The sequence below is a fragment of the Macrobrachium nipponense genome, chromosome 11 (genome assembly GCF_015104395.2).
Source record: "Macrobrachium nipponense isolate FS-2020 chromosome 11, ASM1510439v2, whole genome shotgun sequence".
In the NCBI taxonomy this organism is placed as follows: domain Eukaryota; kingdom Metazoa; phylum Arthropoda; class Malacostraca; order Decapoda; family Palaemonidae; genus Macrobrachium; species Macrobrachium nipponense.
This window is the reverse complement of record NC_061087.1, coordinates 38,823,865-38,843,766: the sequence shown is the minus strand read 5'-3', so window position 1 is coordinate 38,843,766 and position 19,902 is coordinate 38,823,865. Positions and strand designations below refer to the sequence as shown.

The window sequence follows — 19,902 nt, the reverse complement described above, 5'->3', positions numbered from 1 at the left end:
ATCAAAATGGACCTGTTGAAGGGATACTTCCAAGTTCTAGTAGCAAAGGAGGATATAGAAAAGACCACAATCATCACCCCATTTGGCACCTACACGTTCAACTACAGCTGTTTCAGCCTTTGGAACACAGGGGCAACCTTCCAAGACTTATGGACGAACTGCAAGGCAACCTTCCGTTCTGCATGTTCTACATTGACGACATCCTCATATTTGGCCCCACCCTCAAGTAGCATCTTAATGACGTCAAAAGGGTACTGCAAATACTTAAAGAAAATGGACTTGTAGTAAGGAAAGACAAATGCAAATGTGTAAAGATAGCATTAAACCCCTAACAGATAAAGTAAAAGGAATCACCAACTTCTCAAAACCAACAACAATTAAAGCAGTACTAGAATTTTCAGGAATAACTAATTATTATCACAGATTAATCCCAAGTATTGCTAAAACATGGGCCCAATCTACCAATACCTACATGGAACACCAAAAAAGTTAAGTTGGTCAGAAGATCAAGATGCATAATGCATTTATTTCAGCAAAACAACCAATAACCCCTGCAACCACATTAATATTTCCTCTACCCCATAGGCGCCGTACTTGAGCAGGACACAGATGATGGCATTCTTCAGCAAGAAGTTAACATCTGTGGAGCAAAAGTACTCAATCCTCAACCAACAGAAAGCTCCTAGCAGTCTACAGAGCCATCCATCACTTCCACCACATACTCAAAGGATGACAGTTCCTCGTACAAAAAGACCATCAACCCTTGTTGCACGCCTTCATAAAGACAGTAGATGCATGGTAAGCATGGCAGTAGCATCGTCTATCAGCAATAGCTGAACACTCCTGTACCATCAAGTAGTTGAAGGGTTCAGCAAACACTGTCGCGATACACTTTCACGAAATTGCATCAACACCATCCAGCTTGGGACAACCTATCGTGAAATAGCAGAGGTACAAAGAGATGATGTGAACCTACAGTGATTGCAGCAGGACAACACCACACTTATTTGGAGCCACCTGTCAATCAGCAATGGAGAGATGACCATTGTCTGCAAAACAAGTACTGGACACCCTCGCCCCTACCTGCCAGAAGGCCTCCAAAGAAAGGCTTTCACCCATGCCCACAACCTGTCTCACCCATCAGGCCAGTCAACCGCCCAAATTGCAGAGCAGTACATCTGCTGAAGAGTGAAAAAGGAAATTAAAAACTGGACGAGTGAATATATTCCATGTCAGATGTCAAAAATCACAAGGCATGTAGAGAGCATAATAGGAGAGTTCCACACATCACACTGCTGCTGACTCACCCACATCCACGTCGACATAGCGGGACCTCTACCCTGCTCCGAGGGGTACAGATACCTGTTCACCATCATTGACAGAAATATCTGGTGGCCCAAAGCAACACCAATACGACAACAGATGGCAGAGTTGTGTGACAGCACTCACGGATGGGTCAGCAGACACGAAGTCCCGCAGGTCATCATGAGCAACAGGGGCTCCAACTTCACATCCACCTTATGGAATGCCCTCACAGACAGTTTCGAGATAAAGATAATACACACAATGACCTACAACCCAGAAACTAACGGCAGCATTGAAAGGCTACATTGGTTGTTGAAAACATCACTCACTGCCAGATGTCAAGGTGGGAGTTGGAGAAAGGAGGACCTTGGGTCTTACGGGGCCTGAGAACGTCACCACACACTGTATTCAATGCATCTCCAGCAGAAGCCCTGTATGGCCAAGCAATAACATTGCCATCAGATGTCTTTCAAAATAAAACGAGCCCAGCATTCCCATCTGACACCCATAAAACATTAGAATAAATCATGCCAGCCAACACGACTTACCACATGGCCAGGAAAGTAAGGATAAGTACCCCAGCGAACTGCAGAACGCAAAATATGCGTTCATATGGGTAGCCGCACACATGTGGGCCCCTCTCCCCAGCCTACTAGAGACCATACAGTGTCGTCGGAGAAGACACACAAAGCCTACCAGATGACAGTGGACCGCAGAATTACATGGGTCTCCATCAACTGCCTAAAGCCAGCATACCTCCCAGACACCGACCTACAGCCATAGACCTCTCCAAATGGGGGGAGTCCTGTAGGGACGAACGTGAACCTACACTCCTCCATCTTACCTGGCTGGCTAACTCACACCTTCGCTACATCAGTATTCAGATTTCAGATTGAGTTGCTGAAAGCAGTAGTTTCACAGAGGGATGAGTGATATGTATTTTAGAAAAAAGACCGAGGTAAATAAGGGTAAATAAGTTGTCAGTTATAGGCACGAAATTTGTATGAACAATTCATATTTCTACATACCTCTCTAAAAATACTCAAGTCCTCTTCAGTGACAATCTGTTGAATAACCAAGTGATGAGAATGCTGAGAACGTTGTATTAAGTTTGTAAGATTACGAAAATGGGGAACCTTCCTCGCACTGCAGTTCCCGTTCACGTGATGTGGTTGCGTTTCTAATACAGATAAACCTATTCCTGTTTCTGAACTGAGTAGGCGAAATGTCCCTTTGCGCCACCAGTCGTTGGCTTGATCATGCATTCCTGCAGAAAGAAACTCCCGTATAATATATCATTTCATATTCAACGCTTCAAAGATCCTAATTTATTTCTGCAAACCACCGTGGGCATACAGGTAGTCCTTTTGTAAAGTCGGATTTAATAAAAAACGTTTATACATTTATGTATACTTAAATTATCCTTTCCATCTCCCTTCGCGGAATCATAATTGGACTCTGCAACGACTTCTTAATACTTCCCAGCATATATATATATATATATATATATATATATATATATATATATATATATATATATATATATGTATATATATATATATACATACATATATATATATATATATATATATATATATATGAATATTTATCACATCACCGTGATTCATATAAATCATTCGAGCTACAAATGTCCTTTTAATATCTAATTCGCTCTACCTCGGAATTGATATACTTTCATATATGTACCGAGGGGAATTTTTAGTTGATAATAATTTCGTACCCCCATGGGATCGAACCACCGTCCAGTTGGACGGGGAACGAAATCATGATCGGACAGTGACTCTACCGAAACGGCTATCAAGATAGCGTCACTGTCCGATCCTGATTTCGTTCCCCGTCCAACTGGACGGTGGTTCGATCGCATGGGGGTACGAAATTATTATCAACTAAAAATTCCCCCTCGGTACATATATGAAAATATATCAATTCCGAGGTAGAGCGAATTAGATATTAAAGGACATTTGTAGCTCGAATGATATATATATATATATATATATATATATATATATATATATATATATATATATACATACATACATATATATACATATATGTAATATATATGTATATATAAAATATATATATATATATATCTATATATACATACACCCACACACACACACACACACACACACATATATATATATATATATATATATATATATATATATATGTATATATATATACATGTATATATATATATATATATATATATATATATATATATATATATTTTTTTTTTTTTTTTTGTCTACTAGATAACTTAAATGTGTGCAGCCAGAATAGTTGTTTATAGTGAAGTTTGAGGCACTAATCGTAAAATACTATTGATTGCCTTAAAAAAAAAGCGTCTTTTCTTCACCGCATCAAGAATAAAACCAAACACAAGCTTACCTTGACTGATTATATTGACGAGGTGTATGTCATGGAATTTCACGAAGTCATAAATTAGAAAGCGTTCAATACTTTCTTGCCCGAATCGAACATTTGTCGCACTTGAGGAGCAAAAGAACAGAAAAATAAAAAAATATTCATGACTGCGGATAGCTTTATTCCTCGACATAGTACCAGTTGTTTGCTCCTGCAATGGAAAATGTTGACAGGTTATAATTTGTGGAAGAAACGGGAGTACTCATTTTTGTTGCTCTATTTGTTTCTTTACTGTATTTATTTTATACCGTCATTTCACGTTTATTCTCAATTTTAGATTTTTGGGGGTTTTATATTACAGTATTTCAATTTTATTAGACAACTTAAACATTAAATAATAAGCTTGAAATGAATAAAATAAAACTACAGCTTTGTCTCACAACTAGGCATGATCAAGAATCACAAAACGCATCCTGAGCCAGAAACAGAAATGAAATGCCTTAGCAAAATCTTATTGACGGTCACAACAAAATAAATGATAAATAATATTATGTAAAATCCACAGAGCTCTTCGATGGGATTAAAAAATATGGTGAATACATACCAACCTGTCAAAAACCCTGTCCTTAACTAGAACGTTTTTCATGCTCCCGAATTCCTGAATTTCCTGCTTCTCGATCCAGCAGAGGAAAACCCAGCCTTTCTGTCACATTGAATTCTATACTACTACTAAACCGGTGATTGATTGATTGATTGATTATATTAAAACTGGCGTCGCAACATCTAAGTTATTGACGCTGTAATAAATCTAAAAATCAAAATAAAAACTAAAAATCCACAAACAAGTTAAAAAAGAATTTCACATAAAAATATCTAACAATATGCATGTATATAATCGTATTTGTTAGAATACATTATCAGGACTCATATACTTTATATGTATACTCTACATTTTGTTGAGGAAACCCGCCTCCTACATCAAGATTTATAACTGATGGTTCCGAATATTACGCACTTACAGAACCACTTACTTACAAAAAAAAAAAAAAAAAAAAAAGGGCAAGCACCAATCATGAGAGGGCCCAGTATCATTTCACTGAATAAGTCATCTCTATGTAATGAATCTTAATGTGAATTTTATATATATTTTTTCGCGTGTCAAATAAGATTATCAGATCTTCCCTAGATGTTGCGGGTCGTTATCTAGGACTGATATTTCTTTGGAGTCATTATCTACTGATATTGGTCTAATTTTTTTTTATGTTTTTACGGTAATCCCCAGCGGGGATCATGCCGCAAAGGTACATACATAGTACCGGGGTTAAGTATATCTAAGTTTAAGCAGACCACTGAGCTGATTAAGAAGTCTCCTGGGATTAGATATTTTTACGTGGCTAGGAACCAGTTGGTTACCTAGCAACGGGACCTACAGCTTATTGTGGGATCCGAGAAATTAATTTCTAATCACCAGAAACAAATTCCTCTGATTCCTTTTTGGAAACGAACTCAGGACTACCGAATCGGTTGGCAAGCACGTAACCACTCGTCCAACGAGGGAAGTACGTACCGGGTTAAAACCGATGGTGTTCACTACCTGTAGGAATGATCCCGGTTACCTACGCGTTCAGATTTGCCTCTCTTAACCCCCTGACCCCTGTGAAAGGGGTCAGAATGTAGGTAGTACTATAACTAGATCTGAGCCTCCGGAAGGGATGTAACGTCCGGAACTTGGCTTCTTTACCCTCTCTTATATAATCGTCATATCTGTTGGTACGAGTAAAATAATGTATCAGTAACGACCAAACTATTTCCTCATGTGGATTTCTTGAGTTTTCTCGGAGCCGGCCCAAGGCCATTGAGGCGCTTTATAAGTTGCTTAATTGAATGACATATAGAATGGAATGTTTCCTTTGATTCCGTGGTGCTTGGTGTTATTTTATTCTAGCCATTCCTTTATAAATGAGATATTTCCATCCGATAAACGTTGATTTGTCTATTATCGTGACAGTCTTAACAACGTACGTTATTTGCCGTATTATTTGAATTTCCGTAATACTGCATTTTGGATGCAATGGATTCAACCGATATATTTTCTGTAACGTTCTTGAAAGCATGGATCTGCTTCTTATAATTCCTAGTAGTAAACCCATCTTCAGTCCTTATCTAAATACATTGCAGAGAATATTGGCGTATCCAGCAATAAAAAAGGGGGCTGTCATCACTACCATAAAGTTATAAGAATAATTTTAAAAGAAATAATTAATTTTGCGCGCAAATTAAATGCCTGTCCGAAGTGATGTTATCGATCATAGTACCTGGTTAAAGTAAGACCCAGGAATAATAGTAAGGCTGATTAATAGCCTTTCACTTCTCCCGGCCATCGTACCGAAGCAACGGCTAGCCAGTGGAACTATATAGTGTTGAAGCACCTGCGATGTTCACTTCATAATATACGTTTAAGCATTAAGCTGTAGCATGTTAATTCTTGTTCACTACACATCTAATTAGTTTTTAGCATCGTCGGTGCCCAGTCCCTTGCTCCCTACAAGTGGGCAGGATCTCTGTTCAGGCGCTAGACGCAAAACTTAAATTATTAATGGAGCTCAATTCATTAGGAGTGTTTCTATTCCTTTGTCAGGTATAACCTGATCAATGCCGATTGTCCTTGTCTCGTTAATCTTTCAGACACTTATTGATGGGGGCAGCCTGATATTTTGTTACTATTCGTTCTTGTCTGAACATTAGATTTCTCGGTCTTCCAGTCACCCATGTTTTTTCCCGTCTTTTTAGAGCTGTAGTGCCTTAAATGCAATGAGAACTCGATAACTTACTCCGTTAAGCTGCCCATCAAATGAGGTGGCATAACAGAATTATTCTTGTTATTAGTTATTCTTGTTATCAGTTATTAGTTATTAGTCTTTGCCAATTTATTTATCAAATTTTTAACTCCTCATACAAAAATCTTTCCTCCTTGAGGAATCTTGCCTTGTATCCAGTTTCAGAAAATTCTGTTTTTGCTTCTCCCCATCGATTCCTTTCCTCCACAAAATGAGTTGTACTAAAATTTCAAGTGGCTTGTGATCTGATGAAACTTCTCTCTTCCCTTTATTCTTCATGAATGGATTGGCGTTCTTATAACGTTGTAGAAAGATCATCCGTTACTATTGTCGTATCCTCGGTTAATCAAACAAATATACCTCGTGCAATAGTTATTCTTATTTAACTTTCTTTGATGTGTCCTGTGCCCCGGTTACCGTCTGCAGCGATGGCACAGGGGTTTCTTTCAAATATTCCTAGCCTCACCTTCTGCTAGAATTCGCTTTACCTCTTCAAATAAAAGAAAAAATCTTTATGTATTTCGAGGAAAAAACAAAGAACCTGTTTCTGTCCTTATTGATTTTGTATATGATTGTTGTCAGTCCCTAACTAATTTCAAACATGTACTACTCCTACAGTCTGTCCCTGGGGAAGCTGACCACGCAAATCATTCAAATTAATATCTTCAACGTTAACATCCAAAAACTTTAAAAAAGAATGACACAAAACTCAATTTCGTGATTGCTTAAGTCTACCTTTTACCTGTTATGTTGCCGAAAATAACTACCGCATAGCAAGATGAATCTTTGGAACTTTGAAAAATGTTGCCATTGCTTTTGTTATTTAAAAATGCAGTTGTTGGTGTAAAATTCATTCTGGTTAAACTCTCGCTCATGATGTTTCTCCTCCTCGGTGTAAACCAATTACTAGCGCAAATAATAATGAATTCTACGTGATTCTTTATGGTGTAGAAATTTGCTCCCAGGAGCATTTCAATTGCTTTTCATTAGACGTCCATTTTGATTCACGTATTCTTTTCTCCCATTTATCAATATCCTCTATCAGTCAGCCTCTACTGCGGAGCATGTTTTGCTAAACATCCAGTTCGACGGATCTCAATAGCATTCACCTTTGAAGTATTTTCTATTATTTGGACTTAATCTTGATTTACTCTCTCTTGAATGGTCAAGCTGTGTCTTAATCAAGAACCAATACTTTTATGATTGTTTCTACTTCCTCCCCTGCCCATTCCCTCATCTTTCTCCGCTATTTTTGTGCACAGATGAAATTGACTTATTTATCAATACCATAGACTTTAAAAACTACTAATTAACATTTTTTTCTTAGGGTGGTTATATGACTCTCCGTGTTTCTTCTTCTAAAACAGAGGTTCTTAACCTTTTTATTAACACGCACCCTCTAAGAGGAGGCCCTTTCCTCCACTCCCGGCTTGTATCAATGAGTAATGCCCTCCCATATTTAAAATAAAAAAAAAAAAGAGAGAGAAAGAGAAAGGGTTTCGAGGGACAGGGAGGGAAGTCAATAAATACAAAACATGGGAAGCCCAACGAGTCTAACCAGAGTAGTAGACTATAGGAAACTGACGTCATAAGGCGAGACTTTTGCATTTTTTTTCTTCATACACTTCTGAATATTAGCTCCTCACTCTTGTTAAGAGAATAACGAATATAATTAGAGAATTTTTAATTTTTGCCTAGGGCTCGCGCCTCCCCTGGAAATTGATGACGCCCCTCCAGGGGGACACGGCCCCAGTTTAAGAACTACTGTCATCTAAAATTTACGGATTTGTGTTGCTGTGCAGTACCTACCCATAATATATATATATATATATATATATATATATATATATATATATATATATATATATATATATATATATCATGAGATGTACTGCTGTGGAAAGTCTATGATAACCAAACTTATAGGTATATATAATATATCAGCTATGCACATTATATAGATAACTACTTGGGCGATGAAGGGCAGGTTCTGCACAGTGACATCGTGGGCAAAAGTTTTACGTATTAATGACTATTACACTAATGACCACATTGTAAATAACAAAACTAAGGACAACGTTTGACAAAATTGCAAAGATTCATCTTGAATTGCGGTATTTATTCTTCGTAACATGGCAGGTACAAGGTTGACTGAAGTCCATAATAACCGAATTAAATTCACTCTTATATTGAACATAGAGAACCTTCTAGAACAGTGGTTCTTAACCCCTGGGTTGCGACCCAAAGTTGGGTCGCCAAGCCATTTTATTGGGTTGCTAAGGGTTTGCAGAAAATTATTATTATTCTTCAACAATTGCTTGATTTGCGGACTGAGACCGAGATGTTTCTGACTGAAAAGAAACATCAATTGGCCCACAAATTCTCAGATTCAAACTGGTTGATGCAAGTAGCATATCTTGCAGATATATTTGCTGAGATTAATTCCCTTTCTGAGAAACTGTCATCATTCAAAGGAAAACTGAAGTTGTGGATGAATAAGGTAAAGGCAGGAAAAACCGCATCATTTCCCTCCCTAAATATACTTCTGGAGAACGAAAACTATTCTCTCATCCATGTCCAAGACACTGTTGTGCAACACATGTCCAAGCTGGTCACAGAATTTGACCATTACATTCCAGAAAATGCACATAAATACAGTTGGATCAGAAACCCATTCAATATTGAAGCTGAAGACCTACCTGAGGAAATGTCAAACATCAACACCCTTCAGGAGCAGCTCATTGAGATCCAGAGTGATGAAGCACTTCATTATGATTTTAAAAGGCAACATGAATCACTAAGCTCATTTTGGCTAAAAGTGTACAAAGAAAAGCCAATTCTTGGAGGTGAAGCCATGAAAGCCCTCCTTCCATTTGCTACAACATATTTGTGTGAGGCAGGATTTTCTGCCCTGACAGTCACAAAGACCAAGTACAGAAACCGCCTACAACCTGAGGATGATCTAAGATGCAGTCTAACATCAAAATCACCCAGATTTGAGGAGCTGGTCAACACACTTTAGTGTCAAGGTTCTCACTGATTATAAGAATAGTAGCACATTACATGTCAAGTTCTGAATAATTTTGAATTTCTCTCTCCACAGGGATATATCACAGCCTAATTATTCTATTTGATTTTATAGCATGAAACCCAAACATACCTTTTTGTTTTTGTGAGGCTAGCAATTATATGTTTGTATATTTTTTTTCCATATAACACTGTTATTTATATGTGCTACTTGTATTAATAAATAAACATCCCAGCATGTAATTTTGTTTCTGTAACCCGCCTTTAAAAGCATTATCATATTACTTATAATGACAATTTGTATATCTAGGTAGGCTTGGGTCGCCATGGTTGATTTGTGCAAAATTTTGGGTCGCTGCCAAAAAAGGTTAAGAACCACTGTTCTAGAACTACAATTTCAAACGATTATTCGGAGTTCTTGTCGCAAAGAAGACTTAAGAAATGTTTGGACAGTTACAGAAGTGACAGAATACATTAGGAACAAATAAGGAAAATTTCTTGATTTTCCATGATCGGGAGAAGAGAGAGAGAGAGAGAGAGAGAGAGAGAGAGAGAGAGAGAGAGAGAGAGAGAGAGAGAGAGAGAGAGAGAGATTTCTTTTACCTTCAATTAAGGGGCCAAGCCACAATGAACTCACCAGAGCGACTCAGGAAACTGACGGCTGGCAACCGCCCAGCCTTCTGTGTTTATTTGCGTCTACGTAAGAACTCGCTTTCGTCGTTTTTAATATATCGATTTGTTGTGCTCAGGTGGTAGTTTGCTTTGACATATTATCCAAGATTATACTTTTTCATTTTAGCTGTTTGAAAACTGAGAGTGTTTGATAATAAAAAGCTCTATAATAACCGAAGGGAAATATGAATGGTTTTACATTCTATCCAGATAAGTAAGCCAAATGAAATGAGAAAATTAGATGACGAATTTTTGTTACCAAGAAAATAAAAGCGAAAGCAAGTCAAACAAACTACGAATGCTATTTAACGTGAAATATTTGAAATACATGAAGTAAACAGAAGAAGAGAGAACTGGAATTTAAGGATAGTTTACAAAAAAAGAAAAAAATACAATGTTTCCTTAAAGAAATGACTTCGAGTGTTTTATTTAGGTTTTAAACAATCCTCATAGACAGTGCCGTTTCTAGCTTTGTGGGGGCCCCCGGCAAGATGCTGTTTGTGGGGCCCTAGATAGATAGGTAGGTAGGTACTTCATTTATCCCCGAGGGGTTTGCCAAACTGTGATGAAGCGGTTCTTAGCCCTTTAGATGGTCTACTAAGATGCAAGAAACTATTACACTTCACATTTATTTATTTCGCATATATATCAAAGTGCAAAGATAATAAAAAATCAACGCTTAAAATAATGCTTAATTAACATCACAGTCACACACTTACCAGAAAAACAACTAATAATTCCCATTATTCACAGTAACAATGTACCTATTGTCCTCAAAATGTCTGCTTCCTGGTTTTTTTACTAGCAAAATCATCAATGATGTCCGTATATGACACCTGCTTGCCCACCTCATGGTTGATGCTGATTATTGCAAGACCAGTGAGTCGATCCTGTCCCATGGAACAAGACCTTAGACAGGTCTTGATGAGCTTCAGCTTTGAGAAGCTCCTCTCTGCTCAGGAGGCCACAGTCACAGGCAGAGTGCAGGCGATGATTCTCAGGGCAACCCGCAGATTGGGATACAGTTCATCCAAATTTTTTTGTGGATAAAGGTCATCTGAGGGTAAGCTTGGCAAATTTTTTACTCCGCAGCCAGTTCCTTTCCATCAATGTCACTTTCATTTCCAGTGCTTAATGTCATGCAGAGGTTGTTACACTGGTTGCTCGATGCCTGATCATCCAGTCTTTGGAAACTGAGCAGCACTCCAAATCTGTCTCTCACTTCACCCAGTGTTAAAAACCTATCAGTTAAGGATTCAATGGCTGTGTCAACAACAACATTAAAGAATGTTGCTTCTAGCCTCTTCATGGCATCTGCAATGGGCTCATCTGGGGCTTCATAAGCAAAGTTCTTTTTTGTGCTTCTTAATCCTTTCGCTTTGAGTATAGCCTCTACTTTCATTTCCTCACACATGTCTTTAGCAGAGACCTGAGCTGAAGCAAAGCCAGTTCTTCTGAAGTTAGTCAGAGATGTTTTTGCTTTAGTGAGAAGGTCAACTGCCACATCAAGCTGCATTTTGGGAGACTGCAGGAGCTTGCTGACATGATTCACATGGTGTAGAATGTCATACCATACGACTGTGCAAACTTTGGGCTTCAACCTTGGTCAGAGGATCCGTCACTTCCCTGATCTTCAGCAAAGTTTCCCTTAAATGTTAGAGGCCTGGTAATGCACAGCCTCTATGCTGTTAATATGGCTCTCCCACCTTGTGTTACTCCAAGTCTTGAGTGCAACAGTGACATGTTCCCAACTTTGTGGTTATGCTGAAACAAGGCTGTACAGTTTCTGTGCATTGCCAAAATAGCTGATGGCATCTGTTGAAGCTGTTGCTGCATCAGATACCACCAACTTTAGGAAATGTGCCCCATATGGAACATGAGGTGCACAAGGGTTCTTTTCAAGAAAGTCTGGGTTGAACTCCTTTGTTCCTCCCTTTCATATTGGCACCATTATCATATGATTGTCCTCTGCAATCATCAAAGGGAATATTCAGTTCCATCAGTTCCTTCAAAATCAATGATAGCAAACCAAGACCTGTTGTTTCAGAAGCTACAAGAACTCCCATAAAATGTTCCTTGATTTCTGGTGCTTTGTCCATTTTGACAGTCCGTATGATGACTGACATCTGTTCTTGGCAGCTTGCATCGGGAGTACAGTCCAAATTGACTGAATAAAATTTGGACTGTTTAATCTCAGTCACCACTGTGTCCATTATTTTCCCACTGATTGAGGCAATAAGTTCATTTTGGATGATATTTCCAAGATAGCTGGAATGACTGAACTGGCCACTCTCAACACACTCAGTGTGGTGCTTCATGACAGGATCAAATTTAGCAAGCAGCTCCACCTCTTTTAAAAAATTCCCATTATTTTGCTGGTGTAAAGTTTTTGATGAACCTCTAAATGCAAGATTTCTCCCAGCTAGAGATTGGATGATGGAGATTAAGCGAGTCAGGACATCTCTCCAGCATCTCTTTTCAGCCTCCAACAGTGTCCTTTCAGCTTGGTCTATTGTTTTTCCACTTTGCAAATTGAGCTGTAAATCTTTCCAGGTCGCCATGTGTGACATGTGTTCTGGACTGCTTTCATGACTTTTGGAAAGTTCACCTAAGTTTTTCCAGTCTGTCAATCCTTCTGTCACTAATTTGTGTTCCTTTGTTGAGAATAATTCACAACAAAAGTAGCAGAGGGAATTTTTTTAATAGATAAGCCAAGTCCGCTTTATCTTTTCCCCATTCACCAATGTTCTGTAGGATTAATGATGATGAAAACTGCTGCCGTCTTCTTTTTTGGGGAATGTGAAATCAGAAATAATCTGAAATGGCCTTCTGCCTACTGCATCAGTCCTGAATGAATCGGACAGAACTGCTGGCCAGCCAGCTGGATTTACTGGCTTAAAAAAAACGGCCAGTTGAACATGTAAATGTGCAGATGATGCTTCCAGAGGTTCTGAGGTATGTGAGATTCCTGGACAGAGGGAGGTCCTGAAGAAAGTGAAGGCCCTAGAGCCTCCTGGTCAGGAAGTTCAGAAGATCCTTCTGTTCAATATCCGGAGCTACAAAATATTTTAGAATTGCTCCTGCAAAAACAAAGTTCATCAGGCTATCAAGCAAAAGTATAAATCTATGAGTCATAGATTTATACTTTTTACTGCTGAGTAATGTGCAGGCGATCATAAATTTAATTCCCTAAACCTTCGACTAGTTAGCATTTAAGAAAAATGGTTTTTACCTTTTCCTGGTATAGATTTTTAAGGAAAGGTTATTTATTTATTTAATTTTTTTTCCATTTTTTAAGGCTGCGTTCTCTTGTGAGCTGTCCTGGAATTCTCATTTTCCCATCTGTTTACTTCATGTATTTTAAATGTTTCACGTTTAATAGCATTCGTCGTTTGCTTAACTTGCTTTCGCTCTTGTTTATTTTGCTAACAGTTTTCCGTCATCTAATTTTACATTTTCATTTGGCTTTCTTATATGTATATGAATGTGAAACCATTCATATTTCTCGTCAATTATCATTAAGTGTTTTATTATACAAACCTCTCGGCTTGCAGACAGCTGAAATTTTTCAGCGCCATTAGAAAACATAATCTTAAGTAATATGTCACAGCAACTTCCTTTACGTCAGTGGAATGAAGTTCACTAAACACAAAATCCAACGAAGAAACTTGCATCAGTAAGTCTCAAGACCCATTCAACAATGCCGAGAGTTATAGCAAACTGATAAGGAAAAAAGAGACCCAACAAATAATGTCCTCGCAAAGTCTTACATAGAATTAAGAAGATATTCAAAAAGATATTTGTCTGTCGAAATCATTCAAAATAAGCAACCCCTCTCTTCCCTACTGATATAACCTCCAAAAAGACCACATGCCCTGAATCCCTCAGTGCTCGATAAGATCGATAACCTAAACATCCCCTTGAACATTAGTCTTCCTATTCTAGTCGGGGGGCATAGGTCATTTTATGATAAAAGCATGAAATTGCCAAACATGTAGACTAATATATCTTGATCATTTTCAGATACTGTGGCAATTGGAATTATGTCTGTGTCAGCCACGGCAACCATTTTCCCATAATGGCCTCGATGTGGCACTGGTTTTGAGAGACATTTCCTTTCGGAGTGTGCTCAGTCCTCTATAGGATGATTAACATGAAATGGTGATTATTTTGTGCAATGTAACAAGGGTAAAATATTAGCTCAAAAACCCCATTATCAGTGTTATTATCATTATTCTTATTACTTTTTTTTCTTCACACGCTTTTCCGAGGGTGGTTAATGTACAGAGTGGGATTCTGGGTTGCAGCCTGCTACCTTATTATCATCATTATTATTATAATTATGCTATATAATTGAAAATGCTGCATACTTCGTTTACTAAAAATGGTGTTTATGCTTGCCTTTGGGGAAGGTGTTGGTCATCCAAGTGGTGCAGATGAAACTACAGTGATGGTGGTGCATTAAGACAGCAGTGAAATTAGTTCATGCCGAGCCACACATGTCCTATAGTCTTGTCAAAGCCATTTCAACTAGTTGGTCCCTGTGTGGCAAGCACACCAAAGGAGTCCTTGATATTAACTGGATCTGTTTCAAGCCAGAAAGAGAACATAATCTTGAATTTGTCCAGCAAAGTTCAAACAACGTGATGTAGGAAAGGGCTACACTTGTACAGAATCTGTTAAGGTTTAATGAACATGAAAAGCTGCCCAGACATGTACATTTGGGCAGAATTAATGAAAGACCAGGCCTCAAGGTTGCTATGATTGCTCATGAGGCCAAGTGACACCAAAGAGTTATGCTCCAATACAAGACAGTGATGCTCTAAATGGCAGAAAAGAGAGCCAAGTTTACCTTTCTTACCAGTGACATTGTATGAAGCAAACGTACTAGATCATACTCTTCAACAACAATATTTAAAAGATACTTGCTTCTTCTGTGGAGAGCTGGATGCAGACAGCCTTCATGAAACATCAACTTTACAGATGAACAAAAATGTTAGGGAATGTGCAGCACTGGTTGGAGACAATGATCTGTTAGCCAGGCTAAGTATGGGTGACATGGTAGCACTGGAAGCCACATACTATACCAAATCCTTCACATCCTTGTACAATCATGCTCGGAAGGTCAAGTGACATGCAGAGCAAGCCACAGACCATGAGTGTGATCTAGTTGGAATTGCTTCTCTGAAGTTTTCATGTACAGTCAAGTCCAAAAGTCCGTTGACACACTCTGGTCACCATTTTCACAGTACATAGATGGCGCTACTCTCGCCAACACCAGGGTGAACTTAGAGCGGCCGCTCCTTGATCTTTCCAATTGAAATGGGTAGAGTAAAGAGAGGAGGAGAAGCCTGGTTTAGCATACAATAATTATACTTTGTCCACTCCTGTATGACATATGCAATGATAATCATTCCAGACATTTCAGGTGCTTGGATAGACTCACAGGGCTGATATATACAGTAGATAGATGTAGTCCTTCAAACAATATATGAGATTTTCTTGCCGCATCTAAATACGACATCGTCTAGTAAACTTTATTCTGCTTTAAACCTATTAATTTTTACTAACATTTGTATTAGGAATATAGTTTTGATGTTCTCCATTCTTGCCATTATTTTTATTTTGGTAATTTCTAGCACTGTAGCAGCATCACCCCTATCAGTAGCAGTAGTGGTAAGAGTATGAAAGGGAGGGAGAAGGGGATAAGGAGGAGGAGTTGTAGTGGTATTAGCAGTAGTAGTAGTAGAAAGACCGAGGCATGTAGAGAGAGAGAGAGAGAGAGAGAGAGAGAGAGAGAGAGAGAGAGTGGGGTGGGTGACTGTGTACAGGAGTGTGTTCTGTATAAGTTCTTGTCTGTGGAGTGAAGCACTGTGGCCAGACTTCGGCCTATTCAGCGTGAAATAGGCCAAAGACTGGTCACTGTCGGGTAAAGTGGTTGAATCACCTATTAGAAACAGTTTTAAGTTTCTTTCGCAAAATTGTGTTGCATAATCATAAATATTTCCTATTTCAGACGTCTTATAGGAAAACTTCATTCATATAGAAAAATGCTATATTTGATTATCTTTTCATGTTTTTTTTTATATTGAATATTATTTCAGCTTTGAGGTGTTTTAAGTGAAGACAATTATTGTTAAGCATCGTTCTTCAGCATTTTCCATTTTTAATTCTCCATTTTTGACAAGGCAAATGTTTCACCCGTCGGGCAAATGCACGACGATGTGGATGGACCAAGTAACCCATTCATTGAAACTATCATATTGATATGAAACGAAAAAAATACAGGATACAAATGATATCTCTATAAGATGAATTATTACTTCTTTAATCGCCCTTTCATAACGGATTTTAATAGCATTTAAATACGGGATCATATCTTCACATTTGTGAGAATTAAAAGATTTAAGTAATGAATAAGCGTTACTAGTGATGAATGCAGACCACTATGATAGAACTCGAACGATACAACCTAAAAAAGCAATAAAGCAAAACAGCACACACCATAATCACTTTACTAATGGATGTGATCATATGTTCTATAGAAACTATATTTATACATTTATATAAGATTTCCCAATAGGCATAAGAGCAAACTGCCAAGTGTATTTTGCATGACTGTTATAAAAGGACGTTAAATGACAGGCGAGTACTTAATACAACTAAGTGCACTTCAGTGTAAAAAACTGTCTTTTGACGATCTCTCTCTCTCTCTCTCTCTCTCTCCTGATAAACCTAACAAGTTATTTTGTCTATGCCAAATAAGGAAAAGAATGAAGAAAATATTCAAATTCACAATAAAAAGGATAGTAGGATAATGGTAAATAAATTTAAGTAGAATAGATTTTACTAGACGATGTCGAATTTAACATGAGGCAAGAAAATCTGCATTTCACTTATTTTACCTAATCCCAAATTAGCGTTTCATTTTGTTAGCATTGTATATATAATTATTATACATTGTTTGAAGCTCTAAATCTATCTACTGTACATATCAACCCTGTGAGTCTATCCAAGCATTAGAAATGTGTGGAATGATTATCATTGCATATGTCATACAGGATTGGACAAAATATTATAATTATGGTATGTTAAACCAAGCTTCTCCTCTCTCTTTACTCTACCCATTTCAACTTGCGGCATCTATGTACTGTTAAAACGATGACCAGAGAATGTCGACAGACTTTTGGACTTAACTGAACATTGTAGTACAAGTAGTATGGAAGCTTGTTAGACTTAACCATGGTTATGGGCTGACACTAACCCTACATGCTCATTTATTGGCTAAATGAATTTAATTTCAAATGGCTTCAATGAAAAGCTTATTACAACATTCATTATTTTATTAACTTAAATAGCAGGTGTATAGTTGATTGCAAGTTGAATGTGATCTAAGACATGTTTACTTGAGGTAGTCTCAACACAGTTATAAAGATTTTCATGAACGAAAAAATATCACTATCTTGTGAAATGTGATCCTGTTTCTGCATGGAACACAGCTGATGGCTCAAGAGGTGGTTCTGTTGTTGCTGGTCTCTGCAGTTGCTGCCGCTGCCATATGGGAATCAGCACATAGCAATGGCGCCTTACTTGCATGCGACAGTCACGTGATCGCCCTATCTCTTCCCTCTATATCGATGGTGGGACTTCCCTGTGCCTCCTCTCCTCTTCCTATCTAGCTTCACAGATAGAAAGAAAAAGAGGGAGAAACAGACAGAGAAAAAAAAGAAAGAAAGACTTCCCACCATACTCACGCCCAGGAGACCGAACCTATCTCCTCCATACAGACCCCCGTGGCCCGTGCGCATATTCCCGGACTGCACTGAGCTTCGGCCAGGCTCCTCCAAGCTCCTCCCCTAGAGCACTGTGAGCGGAGATATCTCACTTCCGTAGCAGACGACGCATTTCGTTCCGCCATACTGCCCTCTCTGTTCTTCTCCGTCATTAGCTTATTTTATGTTTTTTTTATTATTGTTATGTTGTCTAAACATGAAATTGTGACTTATATCCATATTTTACGATAGCAATATGCATAATTTGCTTTATAAATCAATATTATTCATAAAGGTATTGTAATATGCTGCTAGCCAAAGTTCTTTAGCTAAAGTGTTTACGATGTGAACGGATGCTATGACAATTACACGGATATATACACATTTCATCGTAATTGAAGCTCAAAATGTGAGAGTTAATGGTGTTTCCAGATATTATTATACATATTTACTTGATTAATGAGTAGTAGTCAAATGACTAGCACATTTAATAGGAAAGGAGCTTCATTTCCTAAACCCGAAGTTTTGTTTACATTCGTTAGCTGACGTGTGGCCTAACTTCTATTTTTCTTTTACTACTATATACGAGAAGGAATTTGTAAATATTTTTTTTAATAGAGTTAACATCACATTTAGTAATAAACCGCAATGTTGAATTTACTAATGACAAAAATACTTTATATTGTTTGGTTTTTATAAGTCAGCTGAACTTGCTCTTTTGATTTTTCTCTTTAACTCTTGAAATTTTGTTTGTCTTTTCTGTTATGAGGACATATAAGGTGAAAATTCAGTCAAACAACGGGGAAATATTGACCAGCCCTCTGTTCATGCAGAATATAATACGTATAACGGTTGTGGGGGGAGAGCGGGCGGTAGATGATAAGTTTCAACTTTGCTCAACATATCCTTATAAAAGAAAGAGGAAAAGATGGTACCAACCCATTTGGCACCTAACAGTTAATGCTGCATTTGTAGACTCAAACATATGTTACAATATTCAGAACCCCACTAATAAGCTTCATAAAAGAGTGGGGGGAAAATGATTGACACTGGGTTAGGCTGTAAATGGAACAAAATCAAAGGGGTAGATATTCAAATCCTATGGAATGTAATTAAGAAGAGCATTTTCCAGCACAGTATGACAACAAAAACAACAAGCCCCATTGTATTGTATGCTATATCTTGCTTAAAGAAAGATAATGGATCATGTAAAAGAAAGCAATCCTATTTTTTCATGATCAATGTTTTGAAAAACGATCTCTTTGTATCATTCCATGATTTGAGACATCATACCTATCAAGTGCACTAAAGGCAGTGCCAATGTGGAAAATAAATGTGTGAGGCATTGATGAATTGGGTAAAGGAATGTTGGTGAAATTATTAGTCATATATGAAAAGGAATTTTTTATGATTTTTTCTCAATTTTTACCCTTGCATACACTTCCTGTAGTATTATTTTCGTTGCATATGTCAAAATTTTACAGGCTCAACCTTCCTTTTTCAGATAGTATGCTCAGAAAAATTCTCTTCACTTCATGATGCATTGACCTTAATTTCAGTGCTTAGTTTGTGTTCTTCATTTTTGCTCTCAGATATATTCACTTCTAAAGGGTGGCAACCTTGCACAACTTGGAACTTCACGCAGCCTGCTGTTTTTTCTAGTCCATTCATGTTTTTCCTGTTGTTACAACCTGCTCATCACTTTCCATCATCTACACTGCAGTACAGTGTGTATAAATGAACTTTTATGTTACATCAAGCATGGACATGAAGGGGTTTAAAAAATAAATGTCTAAACTGTGAAAATATCTTACATCAGTCTCTATTGCTAAATATACTTGATACATATGAAGCTGCGAGATCATAGTCTTACTTGCTGCTGACTTATAGTAAAAGGA

The 19,902-nt window shown here is 37.8% G+C and overlaps 3 protein-coding genes across 3 annotated transcripts; 1 reads left to right on the top strand and 2 right to left on the bottom strand.

Annotated features, from left to right (window-relative positions):
- The first annotated feature begins 8,874 nt into the window (after positions 1-8,874).
- Positions 8,875-9,555, top strand: LOC135208522 (protein FAM200A-like). Its single transcript, XM_064240808.1, has one exon. It carries the CDS (start codon positions 8,875-8,877, stop codon positions 9,553-9,555), a length of 681 nt encoding a protein of 226 aa, XP_064096878.1.
- Positions 9,556-11,313: 1,758 nt separating this feature from the next.
- Positions 11,314-11,748, bottom strand: LOC135208516 (uncharacterized). The gene has a single exon (XM_064240796.1). The coding sequence runs from the start codon at positions 11,746-11,748 to the stop codon at positions 11,314-11,316; it is 435 nt and encodes a 144-aa protein (XP_064096866.1).
- A 382-nt stretch (positions 11,749-12,130) lies between these two features.
- On the bottom strand, positions 12,131-12,793 carry LOC135208511 (zinc finger MYM-type protein 1-like). The gene has a single exon (XM_064240783.1). It carries the CDS (start codon positions 12,791-12,793, stop codon positions 12,131-12,133), a length of 663 nt encoding a protein of 220 aa, XP_064096853.1.
- Between the last annotated feature and the right edge of the window lie 7,109 nt (positions 12,794-19,902).

What these genes read in the sequence shown, in the direction of transcription:
- LOC135208522 (XM_064240808.1), top strand. Translation starts at nt 8,875, where the DNA reads ATGTTTCTGACTGAAAAGAAACATCAATTGGCCCACAAATTCTCAGAT.
- LOC135208511 (XM_064240783.1), bottom strand. Translation starts at nt 12,793, where the DNA reads ATGGCGACCTGGAAAGATTTACAGCTCAATTTGCAAAGTGGAAAAACA.
- LOC135208516 (XM_064240796.1), bottom strand. Translation starts at nt 11,748, where the DNA reads ATGCAGCTTGATGTGGCAGTTGACCTTCTCACTAAAGCAAAAACATCT.